At 47.6% G+C, this 20,330-nt stretch overlaps 1 protein-coding gene across 1 annotated transcript in view; it reads left to right on the top strand.

The window, feature by feature from the left end:
* Nucleotides 1-20,330, top strand: part of acsl1a (acyl-CoA synthetase long chain family member 1a) — a 197,002-nt gene that overhangs the window by 133,746 nt on the left and 42,926 nt on the right. The window contains 4 exon segments of the mRNA XM_072515880.1: nucleotides 1,164-1,298; nucleotides 3,271-3,405; nucleotides 7,960-8,055; nucleotides 17,069-17,141. Coding sequence (XP_072371981.1) covers nucleotides 1,164-1,298; nucleotides 3,271-3,405; nucleotides 7,960-8,055; nucleotides 17,069-17,141 — 439 coding nt within the window.

Below are 20,330 nucleotides of genomic sequence, written 5' to 3'. Positions count from 1 at the left end.
ATTTTGTTTTCTTTAATTTCAATTAAATTAAAATTTTATGTAAGTCAGGAGGAGCTGTAATGTGTAGGACCTCACTTGGGAAATCCATGCTTTCTGATTTTTCTTGACAGGCCCCTTCTGATCCATGAATGTTGTGCCGGGACTATCCTGTGAGCAGTGCTTTCCCCGGCCACCTCGCTATCTGCCATTCCCTCCCCCCGCGACGAACAGCTCCTCAAACGTGGCCACAAACATCCCCCACCTTTTCTCAAACCCCTCTGCAGAGGCCCTTAACTCATACTTTATCTTTTCCAACCGCAGGAAGTGGCACAGGTCACCCAACCAAGCCGCTATGCCCAGTGGCGATGCTGACCGCCACTCCAATTAAATTCCCAACTGTGCAAGCAGAGAGGCGAAGGCCACGACATCGGCCTTCCTCCTTTCCATCATCTCCGGCTTCTCTGAAACCCAAATATAGCCAGCAGAAGGCTTTGTTTTGTTCTTGCTCAGTTTGTTAGTTGTTTCTTCCTCCAGCTGGGATCACCTGAGGCTGCAGGGGCCACAGTGCAAATAAATAGAAAGCATTGGGCGGTACAGAATTACTGAGTTGCACACGTTTTTTGGGAATCCAATGATTGACAAAAAACTGCAATTGTTAGTTAGGTACAGCTAAACCGAAAGGAAACACTTGGGTGTTAAACTGAAAGTTGGTAATTTTGTGTGCTGCTTTGTGTGTAAGTTGAAGTGCTCCTGATATTAAACACTGAAGATTAGAATATTGATGGTGTTTGGTTGTATGTAGGTGGTGGGCATTAACTGGGGATTCATTTATGCTCCTATAAACTAGGGTTGGTGGGTTTTGAGCTGTCTCTCTGTCAATGGCCACTTATAAAAATGTGTCAAAGATTTGGCTCCAGTTCTATTCTTCGCGGACTGGCTTCCTGGAATAGAGGCCATCAGAATTTATAGGCAGCAAGAACAGTGTGAGAAATGTGCAACAACTTCAAACAGTATCGGTAAAGAGAAAAGACCGATTAACATTTCAGGGATAACCCATCGTCGGAGCCTGGAAACGTTAATGCACCTTTTCTCTAACCAATGCAGACTCGCAGCAGCAGTTTGTGTCCACTGTTTTTTATATGAAAATTGTGGCTTTTACGCTGAGATTCAGATTTTCTTTGCAGATTGTGGTTCTTTGTCATGGTGCACGGATCGGATTCTTTCAGGGAGACATCAGACTACTAATGGACGACATCAAAGTTTTGCAGCCAACTATTTTTCCTGTAGTTCCTCGTCTGCTGAATAGGATGTATGATAAGGTGTGTATGAATTCTTTCTGCCAATGTTCAGGTACTAGAATTTGCAAGGCCAAGTGCTTTATGTTTCTTGGGAAAATAAATCCGAATTTTGATTATCCTTTTCCAATTGCCGCTAGTAGATAAGGCTGGTGATTTATAACAGGATATTTTCCAAGAAAATTAAATCATGGACACCTATAATTGAAATTGGGGAAGTGATGCTCTCCAAAAGCCAGGCCCAAGCTGGGCTAAATTCCAGCTTTTGAGCTGCTGTCCATATGACAACTTCTTATGAACTGCAAAGCACCCCAACAGCCAACTTAACTCTGTCCGATCCATTTACAATGGGTCTAAAGAGTTCTCCGTTGAATTTTACATAGAAATTGCAACATGGAAACAACATAGAAATTGCAACATGGAAACAAGCTATTTGGTCCAAACAGTCCAACTTGGTGTTTATTCATATACGAGCTGAAATCCTAATCCCATGTAACCGTTTCATGTGCCTCCCTCTTCCCCCACCACCAGCTTTTTGTTTAACTCACCTATCTAATCTATTCTTAAATGTTGACATTATCTCTTCTGTAATCACTAACTCTGACCATGCATTCTACATCTATCAACTCTACATTAATAATGAGTTTTTCTTGCTCTGTATCCTAAATCTCCTAAGTATTTAATCTTGTTATGTCCCCTTGTTCTAAATTTGTATTTCTACCTACCCAGTCCCATTCCATCATAATTTTAAACACTTCTATTAAATCATCCAAGAATCTCTATCTTGTTCATTCATTTTCACCCTTATCTGTGTGTTTCTCTGCCTGTCTGTTTTCTTCGGGGCAGCACAGTAGCCTTGTGGATAGCACAATTGCTTCACAGCGCCAGGGTCCCAGGTTCGATTCTGGCTTGGGTCACTGTCTGTGCGGAGTCTGCACATCCTCCCCGTGTGTGCGTGGGTTTCCTCCGGGTGCTCCGGTTTCCTCCCACAGTCCAAAGATGTGCAGGTTAGGTGGATTGGCCGTGCTAAATTGCCCTTAGTGTCCAAAATTGCCCTTAGTGGTGGGTGGGCTTACTGGGTTATGGGGATAGGGTGGCGGTGTTGACCTTGGGTAGGGTGCTCTTTCCATGAGCCAGTGCAGACTCGATGGGCTGAATGGCCTCCTTCTGCACTGTAAATTCTATGTTCTATGTTCTATGTTTAATTCTTCCGAATCCTTCTGAAACTTGCGTTATGTTTTGTTTAAATGTTCTGTTGTTCCTGGATGAGGAATATAGTATTGAGTGGGGCTTTTTAAAAACAAAGAAGCTTGTGGAAAGATCCAGAGGCCACCATTGTAAATTATAGATATTAAAGTGATATACAGCTACTCACGGTTAATTTTTACCATTGCCAAATCATTTAAACTTGTTGGCACATCATCTGGGGATTGAGGTTTAGTGTTGTGAAGAGAGACTTGAGAAAAGGGCTCTGACCTAGAATTGGAGAATAGGAGATTATGATGAGATACGATGAGGAATTATAGGAACTGAATATTTCCACTGGTTGTCAAAACAGTTAACTGATTCCAGGAATTTGTTAAATAAACAAATAGAGAATTGCTTGAGAAAGAGGGACATGAATGGGTTTGGGACTGAGCAAGAGCATAGAATTGGACAGAATGATTTGTGGGGATTAGGGATATCCCAAACTATGAAAAAAGATCGAAGGGCTGAGTGCCCGACTTATGCTCCTAATTCATATGTTCGTAAGTGACCAATTGTGCTACCAAATTTACGTTTCTCTAACACAAATATAACGCACAGGTCTTGAGTCATGGATCCATATGACAAACACCTTGTTCTTTGACTTGCTTTTGATTGGATGCAATTGTCTAATTTGGGAATGGGATGAAAATTGGATTCAGTAAATCTTCCCAGTCGATTGCCATTTCATTTTTTATCATAACTTTAGTGTTTATTTCTTTTGATAATTTAACATGAGTTTGATTTGTAGGTCCATAGCCAGGCCAACAGTTTTATAAAACGGCGGATATTGGCATTAGCTTCTTGGAGAAAAACAGCAGAACTTCGAAGAGGGATAATGCGACGCAACAGCATATGGGACAAGCTGGTCTTTCACAAAATCCAGGTGTGTGCCACACTTGCAAGTGATAGCTAGAGAAATGTGAAAAGCTTTGTCCAGTGACGACTGTTTAACAATGATGTGGTAGTTCTATTCTATTGCCTCTTTTTCAATGTGTAAAGAAAATGTACGCGAGAGAGAAAGAGATTTTATTGCAGACATGGCCTTTTTAAAATTACAGTTAATTTATGCTTCAATGAAGCTACCCAAATACCTGGTAATTGCTTATTTTTGTGATACCAGTATTAAAAGAATGTAAGTATTTTTGAGGGTAGCATAACAATTAAGAATTACTTCCCCGTTTATTTAACAAAAAGGTTTTAGTCAGTAGACGAAGGGAAGGATTTGAAAATCCCTGCTCTGCTGTACAAAGTCCCACTTGAGACAGGTTTACCTTGTCTTGAACATTCTAAACATTTCAACTGTAGTTGAACTGATAGATTTGCGCATGTGGATCACGGGTCCCTTGTGTTTACTCAAAAAACTTGAATCCGATGGCTAGTGGTTAGTATCAGTATTAGATCCAAAATTCAGAGTGCTATAGATTCTAACCATCGTCACACAATTTGACAGATTTCTGTGAGGAGTGTTGTTCTACATCTTGAGGAGAGATTGTGTAGAATGGGCACGGGCTTTGACGTGATTAACTAATGAGGGGCTGTTTCCCCTTGGCAGGCAGTCCAGAATGTGGCATCATTGACTTGACAATGAGATTTCAACCATTTAAGGCCAGAGGAAGTTTTCTTGTTGTGAATCTTTGGAATTCTCCACCCCAGGGGTGTGTGTATGCTCAGTTACTGAATACATTCAAAACTGAGGTTGATAGATTTTTAAACACTTCTTTAAAACACTTTTTAAAGGACTCAAGAGATATGAGTGGGAAACTGGTGCTGAGGTTAAAGATCTGTTGTGATCTTAATTAATTGCAGAGCAGGCCCTGGGGGATCTTTTGGGGTGAGGGGTACCGGGCGTGCACCTGGCCTACTCCTGCTGCTACTTGATGTTCATGTTTTCTAATTTAGCAATGTAATGCATGCCCCAAACTCTGCAACATCCTTGTGCTATTTATAGGGGTCCTTAGGGCACCCTTTTTCTTTCTGCCTTATTGGATCAGTTTGGTCTCCTTTATTGTTTGGCTGTCTGAACCTAAACATCAATCTGGAATGATTGTTTGGTGTGCAGTGTGGGGCCAGAGATACCTTTCTGAAAGATGAAAAGTATTTTAAAGTTAGCTTAGCCTGAAAGCTCACCGTGTTTAGCTTGAGCTGGGCTGTGGTGCTGGATTTGGCCTGGAGCGAAAGTCTGAGTGGTAGAGAATCAACCCCTCCTGTTTCGATACTATGAGCGGAAAAGCACTGGACTGTTGATCTGTGATTTTGAATGCCCCCATGTGCAAGTTTCATGAATCATGGGTATCGGATGGTGCTGCTTCAGGGCATATTTAAGAAAGTTGTTAGTACTAGCCCTTGGACACATCGTGTACATCAATATGGCACTTTTTTCTCAGCATCAAACATATCCTACTGGATTGGTCTCCAGCACAGATTTCTCCATCTACTTCAATTACACATGTTAAACGGGCGGCATTGTGGTGCAGTGGTTAGCACTGCTGCCTCACGGTGCCAAGGACACTTGTTCAATCCTGGCACCAGGTCACTGTCTGTGTGGAGTTTGCACATTCTCCCCGTGTCTGTGTGGGTTTCCTCCGGGTGCTCCGGTTTCGTTCCACAGTCCAAAGATGTGCAGGTTCGGTGGATTGGCCATGATTACTGCCGGGGTTGGTGCTGACTCAATGGGCTGAATGGCACTGTAGGGATTCTATGATGTAGGGAACTAGATAGGTTTCAGAGTAGAGGTAAGGCTAAGAGAGCCTTATTAGTGAACTTTCTGACTGCAGAAGGAAACTGTATAAATATGAAGCAGAAAGCAGATGGGTGTTAGATACTCTGCACATGAGATGGGAAGCATTCAGTGATTATTGTAGACCCCTGTGGAATTTATTATAGATTAGGCCAAATACAGATATGTCAAGGATGTGGGTCGGGATAGTTAGGGCTTCATAATTCACACTGTATGATCCGCTGAGTGGTAATACCAACAATTTTCTTACATATGCGCTGAAGTGGCACTGCCTGATACCAAAAATCTGTGAATTATCTCGGGCAGGAATTCAAAATCACAGTTTAAATTAACAGTACCCACACTGTTTAGCTCATAGTATCCAGATGGGAGGAGCTGATTCTCTTCCACTCGACTCTTGCTCCAGTGTAAACCAGCCCCTGCAGCCCAGCTAAAACCAAACTCGATGAATTTCCAGGTTTAGCTAATTCTTGCCGGATTTGCCTCCGAGAGCGGAATGCTCAAAATCAGGTGAGGAAATTTGGCTTCTGTAGATGGCTTACAATAGTTGCCAATTTCGGGCTCTTTTATCAGCTGTCCAAGCAGCAGCTACATGACGTCTTGACTCTATATAGCCCATTGGCTCACAAGAAGACTAAATCCTACTGACTAGAAATAAGTGGAAATTGCTGCCACTTTTCAAACTCTGCAGTGTGAAGGGACTGGGCACAATCTGCAAGGTGCACTTTCATACCGCCAGATGGGCCTCTGCCAAGCGTAAGACCAAGGAGATTGAGCCAGAGGAGATTCTATTCTTCCGTGTCTAGACTTGTATGTGTAAGGTGTGGGCACAAGCTCGACCCGGAAGTGTGTAAGAGCGGCGTGCGTCCCACCGACATTGCACAAAACGGTCGGCGGGAGCACGAGTTGGAAGCGTTCAACTGACAATCTAGAAGCCGTATTGATGTACACGATGTGCCCAAGGGCTAGCACTAACAACTTGCTTAAATATGCCCTGAAGCAGCACCATCCGATACCGGGGATTTATTTTTTGCACATTGGGTTGTCTTGGCCAGGCATTCAAAATAACAGTTTAGATCACCAGTCCAGTGCTTTTCAGCTCATAGTATCTAAACAGGAGGGGCTGATTCTCTACCACACAGACTTCCACTCCAGGCTAAACCAATTAAACACCAATTGACCAGGATTTTGCATTGACCGTCTGCCTTGCACTTTACACTTAAGCTGCAACCTGGATCCAGGTTGGGCTGAAAGGTCCGGGATCAAATAAAATGAGCAGTGCATCTGGGGTCTGAGGTCTGTTTATGATTGTGCTGTCTAGACACTCGTGCTATAGTATTAACACAGATACTTATGTTTCACTGGTCAACAGTTGCCTGAGACAGCTCCACAGCGACTGTCCCCTGAGGGAACCCATTAGAAACACCAGCCGCATGCTCCTTTTTCTTTGCACCTGCCCTCTTTCCACCCACTCCCACATTCCTGGCAACGCTAAGCCTTTCACAGCCCATTAATTGGCCAGCCAATGAGAAATTACATTCCGGGGCGACTGCTGCTGGGAACGCATTCTGGGCCCGGTAAGTGTGCACTACCAACGGGCAAAAAGCTCAGGCCTGTGGGTTATTTAACAATTAAATTAAATGGTCCCCCCATAACCAGGAATGTCTTGGAAATGCATGTGACTCTGTGGGTGACACGGTACCACAGTAGTTAGTACTGTTGTTTCACAGCTCCCATGTCTCAGGTTTGATTCCCGGCTTGGGTCACTGTCTGTGCGGAGTCTGCACGCTCTCCCCGTGTCTGCGTGCGTTTCCTCCGGGTGCTCCGGTTCCCCCCCCCCCCACAAGTCCTGAATTCTCCCTCAGTGTACCCGAACAGGTGCCGGAGTACGGTGACTCCTTTGCAGTGTTAATGTAAGCCTACTTGTGACAATAAAGATTATTATTAAAAGGGTGGATATCAATTTGATAGATGTTTGCCTCCATTCCATTTTGGCTGTGCTCTGGCAATGAGAGCTGACTGGCTGCACCGGAAAGGGAATTTGAATATTGCAGAAAAGGGAGAGGTGTTACTGAAGCAATTCATCTTGCACTCATCAAGACAAATGCAAGAATGTCAAACTTCAAACAGCCACAACAATTTGCACTGCAGGAGAAAAGGGTGCTGAATGATTGGCAAGTCAACTCAGGTTGAGATGTTGTCATGCGAAAAAGCAACTCCCCAAACTCCTGGGTAATTCTGAAAAGGCGCAAGGTTTGAACATGTTCTTTTTTGCAGAGAATGGGTAAATGTAAATGAGTCTCATTATGATAGCTTGACTAATTATTTTAAATTGGTTGTTAGTGTATTCACGCACTCAGGATTGTTCAGCAAATGTGTGCTCACTTGCAGGATCACCTCTTGGGTTTTGCCAGCACTGGCTGGTTGAGTACAGTCTGTACTCTGACTATTGCAAGCAACCGAAGGACCATGCTGTTTGATTCAAGAAGGCAATCATTGCAACATATATGGCCTACGTACCTACCTTCACGCAGGCATTGAAATTCATACAGATGGTTGTTCAAGGGAATTTGGCCCATGGTGTTTCATGTATAATTCAACAACAGAAGTGCTTTTAATGGACCTTAAAGAAATATTCAAGTTCAGTCAGTCCTTGATCATCAGCTTTTTTCAACATTCCAATCCGCTTTCTGTCTACAGGAGAGTCTTGGTGGCCAGGTGAGGTTAATGGTAACTGGAGCTGCTCCTGTGTCTGACACTGTGCTGACGTTTATCAGAGCAGCTGTAGGTTGTCAGGTAAACTGCACTTTTTCTATTCATATTTAAATGTTACTGATTTGTGTTTCGTACACGAGATTCTTGTGGGAAATTAGCTTTTCTGGTTTCCTGGATCTGTTTCCCGATTTCTTTACAAACACAGTCATAGGTTGGGTTCTTGAGTAGCATTAATCAGTATTCTGAGGGAGTAGTCATCTGGTCGGGTAGTTGGTTCCTTCTCCCTCACCCGCCCTTTCCCCAAATCAATCTCATTTCTCCTTTTGACTCCCTGCAGCCCACAATACCCTGGCCAAAAGCCACGGTTAAAATCTTGTGACAATAACCATGGATTTCTCTTTCTTGACATTTCCTTCTTCTTAATGAATTGTTAACCATTCACCTCCACAGCTGACTTGCCACCCATTTGGTTCTAACGCCATCTGTGTCAATGCAGGCATCGCGGGACCTGGAATTCTTCAGGGAGTATCTCCGACTCTGCCTGTAATTGTGGGTTATTTCCCACAAGACAGAAACTGGGTGAAACCCTGTGGGTTTACAGGACTCGCATTTCCTCAAATGCTTTCTTCTCCTGCAGCTGCGCATGTGGGATGTGCTTCAAGGTTGTCTCTCTGTTTCCCTTTTAAATCCTCTCCGTGCAATCCCTTGACACCAACGTTCATAACCTGAGGTCTGCTTCGGCATAAGCTGGCAACACCAACTTTACCTGTCACTGACTGTCATCAGTGTCCATTGTGAGGCTCCTTCCCACTGAAGTGAGTGCATTTTAGATGTTCGAAACTCAGCTTTTCAGGCCTGTATCTGCGGGGCCCAGATTTAAGCAGAAGACTACTTTTAGAAAAGATAACAGACATTGGGAATGGTGTTTGACAGTGAAACAAAGAATGGGTCAATTGGACAAGTCCATCGATACATCTCTGACATGCACACAAACAGCTTCCTTTTTCCTGTGGCCAAAAGATTATCTGGGGAAACATGGGCAGGATTCTCTCAGCCCGGGGCCGGGCCGGAGAATCCCCGCGACCGGCGCGAATCGCGCCACGATGCCGGGCGCGATTCTCCGCAGTGCCGGTCGAGGGCCGCTCTACGCGACCAACCCCGACGATTCTCGGCCCGGGATGGGCCAAGCGGCCTTCGTGAAAAACCCAAGTCCAGCCGGCGCCGTTCACACCTGCTCTCAGCCGGCGGGGCCTTGGCGTGGAAGGGTCCGGGGCGGCTTGTGGGTGGGGGAGGGGGGGATCAAGCCCGGGGGGGGGGGGGGGCCTCCGTTGTTGCCTGGCCCGCGATCGGGACCCACTGATCAGCGGGCCAGCCTCACGGGTTGGAGGGCCTCCTTCCGCGCCAGCCCCTGGAGCCCAGCGCCATGTTGCGTTGGGGCCAGAGCGGAGAAGGGAGCCACTGCGCATGCTCGCATTGGTGCCGGTGCCACTGCGCATGCGCGGACCCAGCGGCGCCCAGTTGACGTCAGAATCAGCAGCTGGAACGGCGTGGATCACTCCAGTGCCGTGCTGGCCCCCTATAGGGGCCAGAATTGCTGATCCTGAGGCCGCGTTGACGCCGCCGGGAAACGCGATGGCGTTTCCGACGGTGTCATCACTTAGCCTCAGGATCACAGAATCCCGCCCCCTGAATCTTGGGAAACCAAAGATGGAGGAACCTTGATTCCAGCAGTAAGAGTAACACTGGTAATTCTCAGATTCCCTTCTTAACCAACTCACTAATCATTTATGTGTAGCTAGTAGTAATAGGTGTGGCTTACTCTGAAATTCTTTAACCTGCTGTATGCACACTGACTCCAGCCAGACTCCTGCACATGCACGGTCAGACTCCCGAGCTTTTTTTGATAGAATTTGCAGTGCAGAAGGAGACCATTTGGCCCATCGAGTCTGCACCGGTCCTTGGAAAGAGCACCCTACTTAAGCCCACACCTCCACCCTATCCCCGTAACCCAGTAATCCCACCTAACCATTTTTTTGGACACGAAGGGCAATTTAGCATGGCCAATCCACCTAACCTGCACATCTTTGGATTGTGGGAGGAAATCGGAGCACCCGGAGGAAACCCACGCACACATGGGGAGAACGTGCAGACTCCGCACAGACAGTGACCCAAACTGGGAATCGAACCTGGGACCCTGGAGCTGTGAAGCTAAATACTGTGCTAAAATTCCGCCACTACTGATAATGCTTTTATCAGGTGTCATCGTTGCCTTATCTCCTTGGGCTCTGGTTCTGACCGAGGTTCTCCATTAAGCGCCTCCTTCACACATAACCAATCTGTACTTGGACTCCATAATGTCAAGCCCGACCTGTGCAGACTGACCTGCACCAAACTGGGAGATTGGTGTTTGGCACACTTCTTATAAATCAGCCTAAATTCAGTTCAACATTTGTAAGCTACTTAAGCCAAAAAAAAAAAGAGTTTTTATAGAAATTGGAACTCAGGAGGAGCCCTCTAGAACTGGTGTTTGTTTCTGTTTCCACATTCTTTCCAGATCCTTTTATATTCCTCCTTTTCCAATAATTATTCCATTCCCTTTTAAATGGTGCTTTGGATTCTATCTCCATTGTCATTTGTGAAGCATCTCGTGATCTAAAAGGCTTCTGCTTAAGATACTTCTTCTCACTTCCTCCTTGGTTCTTTCACTTAGAATCCTCAGTCCCCCACCCACTTGTTCTGCATTTACTGCCCAGTGGAAGCCAACCTTGCCTTGTTTGCCCACTCTGAAGCGCCCAGGTTTCACTTACACATTTACTGATTGTTTCCTCACAGACTGCTGCCACTCACCGCACAGCTGCTACTGCTCAGCAGCTCCTCGGGAAATGCTGGACCCCACACCTCCCCCTTTTACCTGAAGCCCATTTCTATGTCTCCCTCTTCCCGAAACCAGCTCACTGTCGCTTTCTCCTGCTTCCATTCGGTCTGTGGGCAGATTTATGTCCGTTTAAAGTGCTCATTCCGACTTCTGGGTGCGGCGATGACCAGCTAAGTCGCACATTTCGGCAGCTCCCGGTGGAACGGACTTTTGGGCTCTTAATAGGAGCCCCATCGGCAATTTTAACGGCAAATAACACTGTGCGGTAATCCAGAAGGGAATCCCCCCTGGACACGGATGGAAAAAAGAGAGGAAAGTAGCCGGATTGTGGTGGATCCTCAAGAGCAGCGGCCAGGAAGGCAGGCACAAAGCAAGATGGCGTCGGAAGGAGGCAGTTTAATATGGGGCCCTGACCAACAAGAGTTCCTGCGGCGTTGCATAGATGAACTAAAAAAGGAGATGAAGAAGGAGCTGTTGGCCCCGATATTACAAGCGATTGAGGGGCTAAAGGAGGAGCAAAAGACCCAGGAACAGGAGCTTCGGGTCGTGAAGGCAAAGGCTGCTGAAAATGAGGACGACATACAGGGCCTGGTGGTGAAAACGGAGATCCACGAGGCACAACACAAAAGGTGTGGGGAAAGGCTGGAGGTGCTGGAGAACAATGCGAGGAGGAAGAACTTAAGGATTCTTGGTCTTCCCGAAGGTGCAGAAGGGGCGGACGTCGGGGCATATGTGAGCACGATGCTGCATTCGTTAATGGGATCGGAGGCCCCGACGGGTCCGCTGGAGGTGGAGGGTGTCTATTGGGTTATGGCGCGAAGACCGAGGGCTGGAGAAATTCCTCGAGCAATAGTTGTGAGATTTCTCCGATACAAGGACAGAGAGATGGTCCTCAGATGGGCCAAGAAAACTAGGAATAGTAGGTGAGAGAATGCGGTGATCCGCGTGTATCAGGATTGGAGTGCGGAGGTGGCGAGAAGGAGGGCAAGCTTTAATCGGGCCAAGGCGGTGTTGCATAAAAGGAAGGTCAAATTCGGAATGTTGCAACCGGCAAGACTGTGGGTCACACATCTAGGGAAACACCACTATTTCGAAACGGCAAACGAGGCGTGGACATTCATTGTCGAGGAGAAGCTGGAGTGAGCGGGCCAGAAAAAGAACGTTTGGGACAAAAGTGGGGGGGGTGAATTTGTGGGATGAAGGGGGGAAAAGGGGGAAGAGAGGACTTCCCAGATTGTTAAACCTGCGACCCGTAACTTCTCTCTCTATCCCATGTCGGGGGTGAGGAAGGATGAGGAGCTGTGGGCGCCGGCCATTGGGGGCGGGGCCAAAAGGGGAAGCGCGGGCTTTGTTCCCGCACTATGGTAATCATGGCGGGAACAGGGAAGCAGGAAGGAGGGGGCCTCGCACAGTGTGAGCCGAGGTCACGGGGGGAAGCCGAGGTCGGCCAGAGTTTGCTGACTTCTGGGAGCAACATGGGGGGTGCAATTACGCTAGCTTGGGATCTAGCGGGGCGGGGGGGGTTAACTGGGCTGCTGCTGCTGGGGAGAAGGGGGAGCTGGTATGGGAGGGGGGGGTCGGGGCGGGGGGGCGCCGCCTGGGGGGGATACAGCTACGTGGGAACCGGGTGAGGAGCTGGATTGAAAAAGGAAATGGCTAGTCGTGAAGGGGGGGGGGGGGGGGGGGGGGTAAAGAGCCCCCCAACCCGGTTGATCATGTCTAATGTGAGAGGGCTGAACGGGCCGATTAAGAGGGCACGGGTACTCGCACACCTAAAGAAACTTAAGGCAGATGTGGTTATGCTTCAGGAGACGCATCTGAAGCTGACAGACCAGGTTAGACTTCACAAAGGATGGGTGGGGCAGGTGTTTCATTCGGGGCTAGATGCAAAAAACAGGGGGGTGGCCATACTAGTGGGGAAGAGGGTAATGTTTGAGGCAAAGACTATAGTGGCGGATAGTGGGGGCAGATACGTGATGGTGAGTGGCAAACTGCAAGGGGAGGCGGTGGTATTAGTGAACGTGTATGCCCCGAACTGGGATGATGCCAATTTTATGAGGCTTATGTTAGGACGAATCCTGGACCTAGAAGTGGGGAAGTTGGTAATGGGTGGAGACTTTAATACGGTGCTGGACCCAGGGCTGGACAGATCGAGGTCCAGGACCGGAAGGAGGCCGGCTGCAGCTAGGGTGCTTAAGGACTTTATGGAGCAGATGGGAGGAGTAGATCCCTGGAGATTTAGTAGACCTAGGAGTAAGGAGTTTTCGTTTTTCTCCTATGTACATAAAGTATTTTCACGAATAGATTTTTTTGTTTTGGGAAGGGCACTGATCCCAAAGGTGACGGGGACGGAGTACACGGCTATAGCCATCTCGGATCATGCTCCACACTGGGTGGACCTGGAGATAGGGGAAGAAAAACAACAGCTTCCACCCTGGAGAATGGACATGGGATTATTGGCAGATGAGGGGGTGTGTTTAAGGGGGAGGGGGTGTATTGAAAGGTACTTGGAAATTAATGATAATGGGGAGGTACAGGTGGGAGTGATCTGAGAGGCACTGAAGGCAGTGGTTAGAGGGGAGCTGATATCTATTAGGGCACATAAAGGGAGCGGTTGTTGAAAGAACTGCTGAGGGTGGACAGACAATACGCGGAGGCACCGGAGGAGGGACTATACAGGGAAAGGCAAAGGCTACATGTAGAATTTGACTTGTTGACTACGGGTAAGGCAGAGGCACAATGGAGGAAGGCACAGGGTGTACAGTACGAATATGGGGAGAAGGCGAGTAGGTTGTTGGCCCACCAACTGAGGAAAAGGGGAGCAGCGAGGGAGATGGGGGTGAGAGATGAGGAGGGAGAGATGGAGCGGGGAGCGGAGAGAGTGAATGGAGTGTTCAAGGCATTTTATGAAAGCGCAGCACCCGGACGGGAAGGAGCGAATGATGTGCTTTCTGGATCAGCTGGAATTTCCTAAGGTGGAGGAACAGGAGAGAGTGGGGCTGGGAGCACAGATTGAGACGGAGGAAGTAGTGAAAGGGATTGGAAGCATGCAGCCGGGGAAGGCCCCGGGACCAGACGGATTCCCAGTTGAATTCTATAAGAAATATTTGGACTTGCTGGCCCCGCTACTGATGAGAACCTTTAATGAGGCGAGGGAAAGGGGGCAGCTGCCCCCGACTATGTCAGAGGCAACGATATCGCTCCTCCTAAAGAAGGGAAAAGACCCGCTGCAATGCGGGTCATACAGGCCCATTTCCCTCCTGAATGTGGATGCTAAGATTCTGGCCAAGGTAATGGCAATGAGAATAGAGGATTGTGTCCCGGGGGTGGTCCATGAGGACCAAACTGGGTTTGTGAAGGGGAGACAGCTAAATACAAATATACGGAGGCTGCTAGGGGTAATGATGATGCCCCCACCAGAGGGGGAAACGGAGATAGTGGTGGCGATGGATGCCGAGAAAGCATTTGATAGAGTGGAGTGGGATTATTTGTGGGAGGTGTTGAGGATATTTGCCTTTGGAGACGGGTATATCAGGTGGGTACAGTTGCTGTATAGGGCCCCGATGGCGAGTGTGGTCACGAATGGACGGGGGTCTGCGTATTTTCGGCTCCATAGAGGGACGAGGCAGGGATGCCCTCTGTCCCCGTTATTGTTTGCATTGGCGATTGAACCCCTGGCCATGGCACTGAGGGGTTCCAGGAAGTGGAGGGGAGTACTTAGGGGGGGAGAAGAACACCGGGTATCTCTGTATGCGGATGATTTGTTGCTATATGTGGAGGACCCGGCGGAGGGGATGCCAGAGATAATGCGGGTACTTGGGGAGTTTGGGGATTTTTCAGGGTATAAACTGAACATGGGGAAAAGTGAGCTATTTGTGGTGCATCCAGGGGAGCAGAGCAGAGAGATAGAGGATTTACCATTGAGGAAGGTAACAAGGGACTTCCGGTACCTGGGGATCCAGATAGCCAAGAATTGGGGTACATTACATAGGCTTAATTTAACACGGTTGGTGGAACAGATGGAGGACGATTTCAAGAGATGGGACATGGTGTCCCTGTCATTGGCAGGTAGGGTGCAGGTGGTTAAAATGGTGGTCCTCCCGAGATTCCTTTTTGTGTTCCAGTGCTTCCCGGTGGTGATCACGAAGGCTTTTTTCAAAAGAATTGAGAAGAGCATTATGAGTTTTGTGTGGGCTGGGAAGACCCCGAGAGTGAGGAGGGGATTCTTGCAGCGTAGTAGGGACAGGGGGGGGTTGGCACTACCGAGCCTAAGTGAGTACTACTGGGCCGCCAATGTTTCAATGGTGTGTAAGTGGATGGGAGAAGGGGAGGGAGCGGCGTGGAAGAGATTGGAGAGGGCGACCTGCAGTGGGACTAGCCTGCAAGCAATGGTGACGGCGCCGTTGCCGTTCTCACCAAAGAAATACACCACAAGCCCGGTGGTGGTGGCTACATTGAGAATTTGGGGGCAGTGCAGACGGCATAGGGGAGGGACGGGAGCTTCGGTGCGGTCCCCGATAAGAAACAATCATAGGTTTGTTCCGGGGAGAATGGACGGGGGATTTGGAGCATGGCAAAGAGCTGGGGTAGTACAATTAAGAGATCTATTTGTAGATGGGACGTTTGCGAGTCTGGGAGCGCTGACGGAGAAATATGGGTTGCCCCAAGGGAATGCATTTCGGTATATGCAATTGAGGGCTTTTGCGAGGCAACTGGTGAGTGAATTCCCGCAGCTCCCGACGCAGAAAGTGCAGGATAGAGTGATCTCAGAGACATAGGTGGGGGACGGTAAGGTGGCAGACATATACAGGGAGATGAGGGACGAGGGGGAGATCATGGTAGATGAGCTGAAAGGGAAATGGGAAGAAGAACTGGGGGAGGAGATTGAGGAGGGGCTGTGGGCTGATGCCCTACGTAAGGTAAACTCATCGTCCTCGTGTGCCAGGCTAAGCCTGATACAATTTAAGGTGTTACACAGGGCGCATATGACTGGAGCACGGCTTAGTAAATTTTTGGGGGTAGAGGATAGGTGTGCGAGATGCTCGAGAGGCCCAGCGAATCACACCCACATGTTCTGGTCATGCCCGGCACTACAGGGGTTCTGGGTGGGGGTGGCAAAGGTGCTTTCGAAGGTGGTGGGGGTCCGGGTCGAACCAAGCTGGGGGTTGGCTATATTTGGGGTTGCAGAAGAGCCGGGAGTGCAGGAGGCGAGAGAGGCTGACGTGTTGGCCTTTCCGTCCCTTGTAGCCCGGCGCAGGATATTGTTAATGTGGAAGGAAGCCAAACCCCCGGGGGTGGAGACCTGGATAAACGATATGGCAGGGTTCATAAAGTTAGAACGGATTAAGTTCGTGTTAATGGGTTCAGCTCAGGGGTTCACCAGGCGGTGGCAACCGTTCGTCGACTACCTCACAGAAAGATAGAGGGAATGGAAAAGAAGTAGATAACAGCAGCAACCCAGGGGGGAGGGGGAGGGGGGGAGGAATCGGACGGACTCTCAGGGATGTTATTGTATATGTATAGGTATTTGGTATGTGTAATTGTATATTGGATTGCTGGACTGTATTTTTGGAGAGTATTTATTTTGGACAAGGCAGTTGCCATTTAGTTTTTGTTTTTGTTTATATATTACTTATTTATTTGTTTAAAACTGGCCACGGTTATTTATATTGCTTTATTGCTGTGTAAAAGAAACACTACGTATTGTTATGTTTGGCCAAAAAACTTGAATAAAATATATTTATTTAAAAAAAATAAAGTGCTCATTCCACTTCTGGTGGGATCTAACCAACAGTGACAAAGGCCCATGTGAAGTGTCCAACCCCCTCACCAGTGTTCCCTTCCCTCCATGGCCTGCTGGCTTGGCCCCAGCAATACCCCCACCCTTTCCTTTCATTCTGGATGCTTGTTATTACTGCTCCTGATGACAGTGCTGGGACTGTGAAGGCGCTGGCCATTTGCCTGGATGGCAGCTTATCGGGGTGGGGACGGACCTCGGGTGTCCTGTAAAAATCCAGCCCTGTGTTATGTGGGTCAGTTGACAAAACGCCAACTGGGACTGTTGCTGCAACTATTCAGACACATGAAGTGGAACATTTGTCACTTCAGAATTCTGTTTATTTTCACCTTAGCTGCCAGCTGCTGAGGGATGTTTTGTGCGGGGTCAGTGTATTCCATTTTTAAAGTAATGCACTTGTGTTTTGGGCATTTGTTTTACAGTTTTATGAGGGATACGGACAGACTGAGTGCACGGCAGGCTGTTCAATGACCGTCCCTGGAGATTGGTCAGCAGGTAAGGCTTTTATATTTCCTAAGACCTGAGCAATGCTTTGGTTGACCTTAAGAAACTTGAGGGGCAAATTGGATTTGGTCGGCTAAGTGTCAGGGATCAGTGCTCGTGCCCGTCCGCCCGCTTGCCTTCATTTTTCTTGGAACCTCCACAAGGGTGGCCCAGGTACTTAGCTGAAGCAAGTGGGAACTCCTTGCACTATGAAAATCAGGACTCGAGGGCAGAAAGCAACTGCGCTGCTCACTCAATATGGTCATTTCTGCTGAGTGTACTCAACAGCAGTCCTTAAAGGGACCACTGCTGGTAAATCACAAACTGAATTCAGAAGTATCTGACGGATTATATTTGGTGGGGTTCTGGAGGATCCACTGTCTGCCTGGCTGATCCCATGTGTGGGGGCTAGAAAATTGCCCACCCTGATAGTGGGACACTTGGCAAATCACATGGTGGCATGTAATGGAGATCTAGGCCTATAAGCAGGGGTTTCCTCAGCAGGGGGAACATTCACTCGCCCACCCTCCGCCAGAGTGTAAATAATAATAAAAGTTCCTGGGCGGGATTCTCCGTCCACCCGCACCCGTTTTCTGGTGTAGCGCGTCCCCGCCGGCAGCGGGTTCCTCCGTTCCACCAGCTGGCTAATAGGGTTTCCATTGTGGCACCCACACGCTGTCAGGAAATCCGCGGGCATCAGTGAGCGGGCACGGTGAAACGGAGGATCACGCCGACAGAGAATCCAGCCCATAGGGTTCCATTCAGTTGTAACATCAACTGGGATCGTAACAAAAACCAGAACCTTTTTTTAATTCCATTTGTTTCTTAAGCCTTCACCATTGGATCGTAAAACTAAGGTTACACCTACATCTGTAAAGATAAACATTTCCCTTTTTACCCTCAGCAGTTTCTATGATGCTTGAGTTTTCAATTCTTGAGCTGTTCAAAATGGTCCCTTTTCCTGCCCCCATCTTCAATCACTCATTCACAGCTTACAATCAGTAGATACCTTGAACTTGCATAACTTCTTTCTAGGTGCTTTTCATAATACATTATTTTTACAAATAATGTTTTCACTCTGAAGGAGGGGGATGGGCGAGTGAAGTGTTCCCCCTGCTGCCTTTCTTTGTATTTCTGAGAAAACCCCCACTATCTGCTTGGCTGACCCCATGCGTGGGGCACCCGGCAAATCACATGGAGGAGCAGAGTTTCCAAACTGCACTCCCAGGGGTTGAGGGGGAGGGGGGTGCTGCATGTGTTAATGGGGGGGGGGGGGGGGTGCTGCATGTGTTAATGGGGGGGGGGCGCTGTATGTGTTAATGGGGGGGGGGTGCTGTATGTGTTAATGGTGACTATGGGTGATTCCTGATTCCTTTTTGTCATTTGTTTATGTTAACATGCGGGCTGATGTTTGGGTATTTGGTGGGAGGATGGGATCGTTGTTATTGATATGGGGATTGACATTGCATTCGTTACTGATTATTGTTTTTGTTTTGGGAGAAATTTGGGAGAAAATGTGAAAAAGGAGAATAAAAATATTTCTTTTAAAAAACTTATGTTTTGCTCCTGCTGCTTCCATCAAGGTTTTGCTTTGTGGTTTTACACCTCTCCCTTCATATTTCCTTTGTCTTAAAGGGTTTTAAATAAACTCCAATGTCCAGGCTCAAATTTCCACAATTATTTCAAATAATGTCTCCCAAACTGTAGTAAATTCTCAAAAGCCATAGCACTTTCTGGCCTCTTCCGACCCAATGCCTTTTCACTCTCTGATCAGCAGTCTGTTGTGGTTCCAGCTTTTCTATGTTCCATTGCCTGCCTACTTCTTGGAAACTTTTCTTCATTTCGTTTTTTAATTTATTATTTTGTTATTTACAACGCAGAAGGAGGCCATTCGGCCCATTGTGTCTGCACCGGCTCCCAAAAGAGCAACTTAGCTAGTCCCATTCCCCAGCCCTATCTCCGTAGCCCTCTAAATTAATCACTTTCAAATATATGTGGGCAGCACGGTAGCATTGTGGATAGCACAATTGCTTCACAGCTCCAGGGTCCCAGGTTCGATTCCGGCTTGGGTCACTGTCTGTGCGGAGTCTGCACATCCTCCCCGTGTGTGCGTGGGTTTCCTCCGGGTGCTCCGATTTCCTCCCACAGTCCAAAGATGTGCAGGTTAGGTGGATTGGCCATGATAAATTGCCCTTAGTGTCCAAAATTGCCCTTAGTGTTGGGTGGGGTTACTAGGTTATGGGGATAGGGTGGTGGTGTTGACCTTGGGTAGGGTGATCTTTCCAGGAGCCGGTGCAGACTCGATGGGCCGAATGGCCTCCTTCTGCACTGTAAATTCTATGATGATGATATATTGAGCTCTCTTTTATGGAATTCACCTCCACCTTTCTCCCAGGCAACACATTCCAAACAATTCTCTGAGTATCTCCTCATCTCACTTCTAGCTCTCTTGCTGACCACCTTGAAATTGTGACCCCCATTTACTGACATAACCAACTAGTGGAAATAGAATATCGTTCTTTACGCTGTCAAAATTGTGCCTAATTTTGAACACCTCAATAAGGTCCCTTCTTAATTTTCCCTGCTCCAAGAAGAACAAGCCCCATTTCTCCAATCTTTCCTTGTATCTAAAATTCCTCATTCCTGGTATCATTCTAGTAAATCTCCTCTGCACTCTCTCCAAGGCTTTAACATCCTTCCTTAAATAAGGTGCCCAGAACTGAACACAATACTCGAAATGATTTGTAGAGGTGTAGCATCACTACCTTGCTTTTATATTCTATGCCTCTATTTATAAGCCTATAAGCCGCCTTAACACCTGTTTCAACTTGCCTGGCCACCTTCACAGAACTTGTGCAGTTGAATCCGGAGGTCCCTCTGCTCCTGTACTCCCATCAAAATTGTACCATTGAACCTATATTGTCTCCCCATATTTCTTGTACCAAAATACATTACCTCACATTTTGCTTTCACTTCAACAAGCAGGAGAGAGAGTTCCTTTCACTTCTCTCCGAAAGCATCACACAGGAACCAACCACTGACCGTTGTCAAGCAGAACACTACCCTAGCCAACTCACCACTCACCAGTTAACCAATCGAACCGACTCCCTCCACAACCTAGGTTCCTATGATCCACTCAATGCAAAGGAGTCTGGTTTCTCCTCCCCAAATTACAAAACCTGTTAACACAATGTTCTGGCA

Source organism: Scyliorhinus torazame, chromosome 9 (genome assembly GCF_047496885.1).
Source record: "Scyliorhinus torazame isolate Kashiwa2021f chromosome 9, sScyTor2.1, whole genome shotgun sequence".
Taxonomy (NCBI): domain Eukaryota; kingdom Metazoa; phylum Chordata; class Chondrichthyes; order Carcharhiniformes; family Scyliorhinidae; genus Scyliorhinus; species Scyliorhinus torazame.
Note: the sequence above shows the minus strand (reverse complement) of the source record. Positions and strands in the feature narration are given on the sequence as shown.